The 10,645-nt window shown below is 47.5% G+C and overlaps 1 protein-coding gene across 1 annotated transcript in view; it reads left to right on the top strand.

The window, feature by feature from the left end:
- celf2 (cugbp, Elav-like family member 2) overlaps positions 1–10,645 on the top strand; it is a 98,512-nt gene that overhangs the window by 34,597 nt on the left and 53,270 nt on the right. The window contains 1 exon segment of the mRNA XM_083757648.1: positions 4,315–4,363. Coding sequence (XP_083613774.1) covers positions 4,315–4,363 — 49 coding nt within the window.

Here is a 10,645-nt window from a genome sequence, read left to right as displayed (position 1 = left end):
GTTAATTTATTAAAAATAAGAAGCTGGAAAAACACATGTACATAAGTATTCACACTCTTGACTTAGTACTAAGTTGAGGCACCTTTGGAAGCAATTACAGCCTTAAGACCTTTTGAGAATGATGCTACAAGCTTGGCACACTTGAATTTGGGGTATTTTCCCCCTTTTTCTCTGCAGATCCTCTCAAGCTCTGTCAGGTTAGACGGGGAGCGTCGCTACACAGCTATTTTCAGGTCCTTCCAGAGATGCTCAATGGGGTTCAAGTCTGGGCTCTGGCTGGGCCACTCAAGGACTTTCACAGAGTTGTCCTAAAACCAATCCTTCGTTATCTTAGCTGTGTGCTTGGGGTCGTTGTCCTGTTGGAAGGTGAATCGTTGACCAAGTCGGAGGTCCTCAGCGCTCTGGAGCAGGTTTTCATCCAGGATGTCTCTGTACACTGCTCCATTCATCTTTCCCTCTATCCTGACAAGTCTCCCAGTTCTTGGGAGACTTGTTCTCCCCACAGCATGATGCTGCCACCACCATGCTTCACCGTAAGGATGGTATTTGCCAGGTGATGAGCGGTGCCTGGTTTCCTCCAGACGTAACACTTGGCATTCAGGCCAAAAAGCTCTATTTTGGTTTCATCATACTTGAGAATCTTGTTAATAATGGTCTGAGAGTCGTTTAGGTGCCTTTTGGCAAACTCCAAGTGCGCTGTGACGCCCGACTGTCATGTGCCTTTTATTGAGGAGAGGCTTCGGTCTGGAGGAAACCAGGCACCGCTCATCTAAGTCAAGAGTGTGAATACTTATGTACATGTGTTTTTCCAGTTTCTTATTTTTTATAAATTAACAAAATATTTGAGAAAACTTTTTTCACTTCATCATTATGGGGTATTGTGTGTAGATTGATGAGGAAAATAAATAATTTAATCCATTTTGAAATGAGGCTGTAACAAAACAAAATGTGGTAAAAGTGAAGGGGTGTGAATACTTTCCGAAGGCACTGCATATATGTTTCTGTATCAGTGGTGTTCAATATTTCATGTCAAGGACCCCAGAAACTATATGTATTTGGCCAAACCGACCACCATCTGAAAATGTGTTGTTCCAGGGACCTCCCCCATGACAGAAACAAAGATTTTAGTTAAAAACGTTCGCTCCGAAACAATATATATATTCAAAGATTTGCGCCACAAAAAAAAAATAGCAGAACTATACAAGCTCATAGCGCGGCACTCGGCCCCGCTTTGAGCTTGTAGATCTGCTATTTTTAAATAGCTAAATTATAACATAATGCTTTAACCCATTCTGAACGGGAACCCATTTTGGTGTTAGTATCATGTCATGCTTTAGCTTTTGAAAAATAGCAGATCTACAAGCTCATAGCGCGCCACCGAGTGGCTCTTGACGAGCTTGTAGGTCTGCTATTTTTTGAAAAATTTAAGAACGACTGACATTTTTAGAATCTGATCTCAGGTCAGAATGGGTTGATCAGAGCAGTGTGTGTCCAGTGGAAACCTCGTATGAATCTGATCTCAGGTCAGAATGGGTTAAAACACCAAAAGGCGTTCCCGTCCAGAATGGGATAAAGGAGAGAGATGGCAGGAATAAAAAGAAGGAGATTGAAGGAGGCGTCGGGTATAGGAAAGGAGGGACGCAGGGAAGGAGTAAATACTCAGATGTAACTCATTGTTGGAGTAAATACTCAGATGTAACTCATTGTTGGAGTAAATACTCAGATGTAACTCATTGTTGGAGTAAATACTCAGATGTAACTCATTGTTGGAGTAAATACTCAGATGTAACTCATTGTTGGAGTAAATACTCAGATGTAACTCATTGTTGGAGTAAATACTCAGATGTAACTCATTGTTGGAGTAAATACTCAGATGTAACTCATTGTTGGTGTAAATACGCAGATGTAACTCATTGTTGGAGTAAATACTCAGATGTAACTCATTGTTGGAGTAAATACTCAGATGTAACTCATTGTTGGAGTAAATACTCAGATGTAACTCATTGTTGGAGTAAATACTCAGATGTAACTCATTGTTGGAGTAAATACTCAGATGTAACTCATGTAAAAGTATCGATATGACTGAAATGTCTTTCTTGAGATGAACCAGGGGGTTCGCAAATTACAAAAATCCAGATTTACCTTATTTATTACATATATTACAGTAATTATTGTACTCATTTACAGTATTGAGTAAAAGGTACTTTTCAGTTTCCACCACTGGAGGCTATAGAGCGTCGCAGTCCCGCCCCCTTTCATGACGACGCCAGGCCCAGTCCCGCCCCCTTTCATGACGACGCCAGGCCCAGTCCCGCCCCCTTTCATGACGATGCCAGGCCCAGTCCCGCCCCCCTTTCATGACGACGCCAGGCCCAGTCCCGCCCCCTTTCATGACGACACCAGGCCCAGTCCCGCCCCCTTCCATGACGACACCAGGCCCAGTCCCGCCCCCTTTCATGACGACACCAGGCCCAGTCCCGCCCCCTTTCATGACGACACCAGGCCCAGTCCCGCCCCCTTTCATGACGACACCAGGCCCAGTCCCGCCCCCTTTCATGACGACACCAGGCCCAGTCCCGCCCCCTTTCATGACGACACCAGGCCCAGTCCCGCCCCCTTTCATGACGACACCAGGCCCAGTCCCGCCCCCTTTCATGACGACACCAGGCCCAGTCCCGCCCCCTTTCATGACGACACCAGGCCCAGTCCCGCCCCCTTTCATGACGACGCCAGGCCCAGTCCCGCCCCCTTTCATGACGACGCCAGGCACAGTCCCGCCCCCTTTCATGACGACGCCAGGCACAGTCCCGCCCCCTTTCATGACGACACCAGGCCCAGTCCCGCCCCCTTTCATGACGACGCCAGGCCCAGTCCCGCCCCCTTCCATGACGACACCAGGCCCAGTCCCGCCCCCTTTCATGACGACGCCAGGCCCAGTCCCGCCCCCTTTCATGACGACACCAGGCCCAGTCCCGCCCCCTTTCATGACGACACCAGGCCCAGTCCCGCCCCCTTTCATGACGACACCAGGCCCAGTCCCGCCCCCTTTCATGACGACACCAGGCCCAGTCCCGCCCCCTTTCATGACGACGCCAGGCCCAGTCCCGCCCCCTTTCATGACGACACCAGGCCCAGTCCCGCCCCCTTTCATGACGACGCCAGGCCCAGTCCCGCCCCCTTTCATGACGACACCAGGCCCAGTCCCGCCCCGTTTCATGACGACGCCAGGCCCAGTCCCGCCCCCTTTCATGACGACGCCAGGCCCAGTCCCGCCCCCTTTCATGACGACGCCAGGCCCAGTCCCGCCCCGTTTCATGACGACGCCAGGCCCAGGAAATGAATCCCAATGCATTTCTCCCCATAGACATTTCACAAAGTATTTATTTAAAGACCTATTAAGCGTTGCACGAAGCCAACTCGAGTCGTGACAAATCATGCACAACAAACACAATAATTTGGACCAAACAAATAATTACAAAGAAGAAAAACGACAAACAAAAGTGTTGTAACCATGCCGTTTTTTTCTACTTTCTAATTCTTTGTTTGGGCCCAAAACATTGTGTTTATTGTCGTGATTTGTCACAGCAAGAGTTGTCTTTGTCCGCGGCGTATAAACGTCTTTAAATAAATACTTTCTGAAAAGTCTATGAGGAAAATGAACGGGGATTTATTTTCCGGGTCTCTCGAGGGGGCGGGGCTGCGACGCTCTATAGGATGGAGGGAAGGAGAGAGGAAGGGAAGGAGTTAGGCATGGAGGGAAGGAGAGAGGAAGGGAAGGAGTTAGGCATGGAGGGAAGGAGAGAGGAAGGGAAGGAGTTAGGCATGGAGGGAAGGAGAGAGGAAGGGAAGGAGTTAGGCATGGAGGGAAGGAGAGAGGAAGGGAAGGAGTTAGGCATGGAGGGAAGGAGAGAGGAAGGGAAGGAGTTAGGCATGGTGGCCCCGCCCACCAATCAATCATCGGTTCCAACTTCCAATAAGACTCATGGTTGACGGTGTTGTCGGATCTCATGTGTGCAGACACACATGCATCACGCTCACACTGTACACACAGTCCTAATGTATACACTATACACACTCACACTCGCGCCCACAGGGGTTAACAAGCAAATTGTACATTGTGCATTGATCGTCGCACCTAATGAATGGGCTTGTGTGCGTGTGCGTGTGCGCGTGTGTGTGTGTGTGTGTGTGTGTGTGTGTGTGTGTGTGTGTGTGTGCGCGCGTGCGTGCGCGTGTGTGTGTTTCATGTGCGCGTGTGCAGACGTGTACTGTAGTGCTCTCTAATGTATTATGCCTTTGTTCTTTCCTCCACAGATGCACCACCCCATTCAGATGAAGCCTGCAGATAGTGAGAAATCAAATGGTGAGTCGCGCACACACACACACACACACACACACACACACACACACACGCACACACACACACACACACACACACGCACATGCACACAGCATTAGGTAGCCATTTATATTTTGCCGCCGATTGTGCCTCATACAGGCACAATAGGAGAGAGAGAGAGAGAGGAGAGAGAGAGAGGAGACATGTTGATGAGGATGAATTATTAAGGTGCTTGGCTCGGGGCGGTCATTGAAAGTTGAATCATTTTGCCCCCACGCTGAACCAGCTGCTTATCCCCTCATCTCTTGAATGTGCACGGCACGCAACGCTCTCTCGCGGAATCTTATTTTGTCCCAAAATTACCCCCAATTCCACTTTGCATAAAGCGTCTCTCCGAAATGTGCACTTCCACCGCTCGCGCTCGTCGGCTTCTCTGCATTCGCAGACGCACACACACACACTCTCTGCTGCCGAGCAGTGGCTTTCCTCTGTCGCCACACGTCTCCGCTCCTCTGCCTTTTAATGAGCCAGCTGTCATCTCTCTAGACCCGTGTGGCGGTCCTCACCATCCTCACGCTTCCTCCCGAGGTGGGGATGGAGCTGGAGGTGGAGGTTAATATTGGACAGCATCCGGGGGGCGCCAGCGCCGGTGTGTCACAGGTCCACACCGAGAGGGGGAGACGGAGTTGCCGTGATGGCGCTGTCACCCGTCATCACGTTGACCTTTTTAACCCATTCTGGACGAGAAACCCCCTTTTGGTGTTCTAAAGGCATTGTTATAGTTTAGCTATTGAAAAATAGCAGATCTACAAGTTCATTTCACGAAGTTCATAGCGAATGAACTTCGTGAAGTGTGCCTGAAATCTTTGAACATATATTGTTACAGGGCGAGTTTTTTTACTCAAAGCTTTGCTTCTGCAGGGAGGTCCCTGGAGCGACATATTTTCAGATGGGGGGGGGCGGAGGCATATTACATAATTATACATTCTGGGGTCCTTGACGTGAAATATTGAGCACCACTGATACAGAAACATGAGGTATTGCAGAAAACTGTCAGGGTTTAGAAGACACATTTAAAAGGTCGACGTCAGGCCTGAATGGGTTAATAAACCAACTGCTGGAGCTACAGTATAGTCCGGCAGCCGACAGGCTTCTTTTGGTTAGGGTGGGGAAATTTGCTATATAGTCATTTTTTTTTGTATTGGCCTAAAATGTTGTCTATACTGTACATACATTCATGAATCCACTTGCTGACCGGCTGTCAGTACTGAGGATTGTTTTTAATAGGGGTTTATATCAGGGGGGCAGTCAGCCAGATATTTCGTGAAGCCTCATTTGAAATCGGTAGTTCATATAATGGCCTGTTGTGGCGCTGGACTGGACCCAAAAAGCCCCATAGCTCCATAGAGGCCCATGTATTTTGGCCCAACTTCACCTAGACTGTATTACCTTAATAAACATGGTCATTAATACTTTCTTCTTCCAGTCACTAGTTTAAAGTCTCATTTATAATGTCATAATATTCTTTTTGGAAAATTATGGTCCCATTAATTAAAAAAATGACCATAAAGTCGCGTATGTTCTGAGGGGCGTGGCTACCGTTACAGTCTATGATCGGGATTCCCCTCCCACTCAAGAGTCTTCTCCTCCCACTCGAGTCAAAATAAAAACCAACAGAGAAGAAGGGGGGAAATCCCGCCTCGTTGTCTGGGCAGCCAATGACCAGCTGGTACAAAACGGAGCCAGCCAATGGCCAGCTGGTACCAAACGGATCTAGAAAGATGGCGACTTACATCAGGAATTAGCATATTATTACAGGCTTCATTTTACGTTCATGTTAGACCCGCGGAACGCTTTGTCCATATTTTTTACAGTCTATGGTTTATATACAGTACATGTGGCCATACCATTGACATCCTATATAAGGCAAAAATGACAATTTTTCATTATGCTTTAAGTAGTGTGACATGTCAAACTAGGGGGTTTTCATGATTCTGAATCCATTTCAAGCATTAGTTTTGCCCAAAAAAACACTCCTAAAACGGCCATAGCCATCATATAGAGCGTCGCAGTCCCTCCCCCTTTCAGAACAACGAACGGCCCAGGAAATGAAATGCAATGCATTCTGACCATAGGATTTTCTTTAAGTATTTATTTAAAGACGGTTACGCCGCGGACAAAGCCAACTCGGATCGTGACAAATCATGACAATGAACACAATATTTTGGGCCGATCAAATCATTAGAAAGAAGAAAATAAAGGCAGGAGACAACACTATTTGTTTCGTTTTTCTTCTTATAAATTATTTGATCGGCCCAAAACATTGTGTTCATTGTCATGATTTGTCACGATCCGAGTTGGCTTTGTCCGCGGCGTAACCGTCTTTAAATAAATACTTAAAGAAAACCATATGGTCAGAATGCATTGCATTTCATTTCCTGGGCCGTTCGTTGTTCTGAAAGGGGGAGGGACTGCGCCGCTCTATTGGGCACATTTGGGCAAGTGGCTATGGCTGCATGCTTTTAGCCCAAGGAGTGTTTTTTGTGCAAAGCTAATGCTTGGAATGGATTCAGAATCATGAACACCCCCTAGTTTGACATGTCACATGCTACTTAAAGGACGTATTGACATTTTTGCCTTATATAGGACATCCTATATATAAGGATATATAAACCCCAATAAAAAAACAGCCGGTCAGCAAGTGGATTCATGAATGTATATATACGTATATAGACGATATTTTAGGCCAATAAAAAAAAGACTACCGGTGTATATATACCAAATTTCCCACCCCATAACTCCAGCTGCCGGACTATAGCTAGTCCGCCGTCAGAGCAAGCAGACTATAGCTAGTCCGCCGTCAGAGCAAGCAGACTATAGCTAGTCCGCCGTCAGAGCAAGCAGACTATAGCTAGTCCGCCGTCAGAGCAAGCAGTGCAATAAACAACGTGAGCAACGAGGGAACCATATAAAACTAATCGATGCACTGAAATATACGGCCCAGGATATAACTTTATGCGCCCGTCACAGGTAACGACAGCGGAGCTTAACCCATTCTGACCTGAGATCAGATTCATACGAGGTTTCCACTGGACAACACACCGGTCTGATGAACCCATTCTGACCTGAGATCAGATTAAAAAAATGTCAGTCGCTATCGCGCCACTCGGTGGCGCGCTATGAGCTTGTAGATCTGCTATTTTTAAATAGCTAAAGCATAACATGATGCCAACACAGAAATGGGTTCCCGTTCAGAATGGGATAAAGTATACTCAGAGCCAGCCCGTGGCGCTGTGAAATGCACGGCGTGAAATATGAAATCTATCTATCCACTTAATGGTAATGACCTTTTAATAAACCTCCGTTTCAGAGTCCATGTAACGACGCTGAACAGTCGGTCGGGGCTTTATTAGCTAAGTCAATCAAGCGGCGTGCGTGTGTGTGTGTGTGTGTGTGTGTGTGTGTGTGTGTGTGTGTGTGTGTGTGTGTGTGTGTGTGCGTGTGTGTGTGTGTGTGTGTGTGCGTGCGTCTGTGTGTGTGTGCGTGCGTGCAGAAGGAGCAGGCTAGAGGAAGTGAGGGGGACGTGGCTGTATCCTATAATTAGATGCCATGGTGTACAGGAATAGATGGTATATATATTTAATATATTATGGTGGCACACTGCGGCATAGAGACGAAAGAGGTCCGAGGAGTAGGGAGATAACTGCACGTGTGATTACCGTCATTGTTATAAAATAAACTCTTTTCTATTTATTGTTTTTATCCAACAAACCGTTTCCCATCATTCCCTGTTTGTTCTCACAGTCATAATGGGCCGACTTCCCAGCGTGAGCGCTGACACCGGTCCAATTTCTACCCGCGGGCTGCGCTGAGATCAGTCCACGGCATGCCTTTGTGCGCGTCTTATCATATCGCCTCTCTCTCGCTTGTCGGAATACATGCAGAAAACAAACAGTCACGTGCAGCGATATCTCCCCTCTTTTTCTCTTCGGGTAAATTAATTACAGCGGTGAAGTTGGTGGTAATCTTCCTCTGGAGTGATGCATGTGCAAACACACGCACGCACGCCCGCGCGCGCACGCACACACACTGTGTGTACAAAGGAGTTAGCGCCTTTGAAACAACACTTATCTCGCCGACATCCCCAACGTTTATTTTTTTTAAACACACCCAACAATTCAAACGACAAAAATAAACAAGTGCGCTATTGATTTCCCAGAGTGCAACAGGCCGCTTATCTCTTTCGCCTCGCGGTATAAGAGCTGACAGTTTCCTCATTAAAAATGAATTGGATTAGCATTCCATTGAATGTTGGGGGTGGGGTGGGGTGGGGGGGGGGGGGGGGTAGCCCGCCGACGCATGCGCACAAACACACACCGACGAAGGTTTACATGCCACTCATCGTCTTCAGCTGTGAGCCGTGAGGGAATTGGCTCTCGGCGGAGGATAGTTGCGCGGCACATCGGGGGCATAACGGATGCAGCCAACGTTTCATGCAGTCATTTTTTCCGAGTCCAAGCGATTGCAAGAGTTAATGGAGCTATTGTGTCAGCGAGACGGAGGAAGGCAGAGAGGGATGGGAGGGGGGATCAAACGATGGCGAGCAGGAGAGGGCTGTGACGAGGGAGGAGGAGGAGGAGGAGGAGGAAGAGGAGGAGGAAGGGACGCCAGGAGAGATGGAGGCAGGGGAGAGAGAGGGAGAACCAGGGGGTGAGAGAGGACAGGCGTGAGAGACTCACACACTGGTGTTGGAGTGATAATGAGACGTTGAGCACAGCCCCACAGATGGCCTGATGAAACACTGCACACTCTCCTTCTGTCTGACTTCATCTTTTCCGTCTCTCTCGCTTCTCTCGGAAATATAGCCGATCCACGAGCTCCACTGTGTAGATCTGCTATTTCTTTTCTCAGTTTGCAACCATGAACTGGATCTCTTCTCCTCTAGCGTGTTTGTTGGCGACATTGTCAGTATGTTTAGTTTTGTTTTAGTGATCGTATAGCTTTAGTTTATTCTTAGTTATTTCGTTTTCGTCAGTGAAAATAGTTTGCTTCAACCCATTCTGTGCGGGAACCCCTTTTGGTGTTTTAAGCATAATATATGTTATACTTTAGCTATTGAAAAATAGCAGATCTACAGTACAAGTGTTACGGTCTCCAAACAAAGTATGCAAGTACAACAAGTGGCTCGAATTGGAGACCCCAACATAAAGGAAGGACATCACAAAATCCCAAGTTTAACGGTTTTTATTAACCACTCTGGATCATTAGATCAACAAACAATATAAAACAAAGTACAGTTCAACTTTACCAACTCAGGAGAACAAAAGGAGACCTGGAGATGCCGGCCAAAACAGGAGAATGAGGGGGGCCCCAGGCCACCCCCTGTAGGGACGTCGAAGCTGTTTCCCCCCTCCCCTACCGTAACCAACTAAATAATACAACGAAAACTAGGACTGCCGGTCATCTCCAGGCCAAACTAAACTAAATTAAGATTAACTGAAAACAAGTATCGGCATAGTGTGGGAGTGAGATGTTGCTGGGTCTGTGTCTGCCATGACACTGAGCTGGCTGGCTTTTATAGCAGAGGGCTGCAGCAGAGGACAATTAGGGGAATCTGCTGCAGGTATGCCAGTCTGGGTGTGTCAGTCTGAGTAGGGAGGAGAGACAGAATTAGCACAGACAATGATTGAATGACTGAGTGTGTGTGTGTGTGTGAGTGATGTCATGGCCACACGCAACACCCCCACCATATGATGGTGAATACCGGGAGTGCAACGTGAGGTCATTCACTCATCAGAGAAAGAGCGTGACAATGTGTCGGCCAGGACATTATCCTTGCCACGGATATGCCTGATCTCCACATTGAAATACTGCATAAAGATAGACCACCTCATTAACCTTCGGTTTGTGTTCCGCATTTGGTTCAGGAAAACGAGAGGGTTGTGATCAGTAAAGACGAGGGTAGGCTCACTGGAGGAACCCACATAAACCTCGAAATGCTTTAGGGCCAAAATAAGCGCTAGCGCTTCTTTCTCCACTGTGGAATACACACGTTGATGACGATTGAATTTCTTGGAGTAATACGAGACCGGGTGTTCAATCCCATCATCCCCATCTTGTAGTAGGACCGCACCCGCCCCAGCATCACATGCATCCACAGCGAGTTTAAATGGCCGCTCGAACGAAGGTGCTGCAAGAACTGGAGCACTAGTTAGCAAGGCTTTAATACAATCAAATGAATGCTGACAGCTCGGAGACCATTTGTAGCGTACTTTCGGGCTCAACAAGTCGGTTAATGGGGCTGCA

This window comes from Protomyctophum parallelum (genome assembly GCF_964188405.1).
Source record: "Protomyctophum parallelum genome assembly, chromosome: 22".
Lineage (NCBI taxonomy): Eukaryota > Metazoa > Chordata > Actinopteri > Myctophiformes > Myctophidae > Protomyctophum > Protomyctophum parallelum.
The sequence above is the reverse complement of the archived record's forward strand: the minus strand, read 5'-3'. Positions and strand labels throughout refer to the sequence as shown.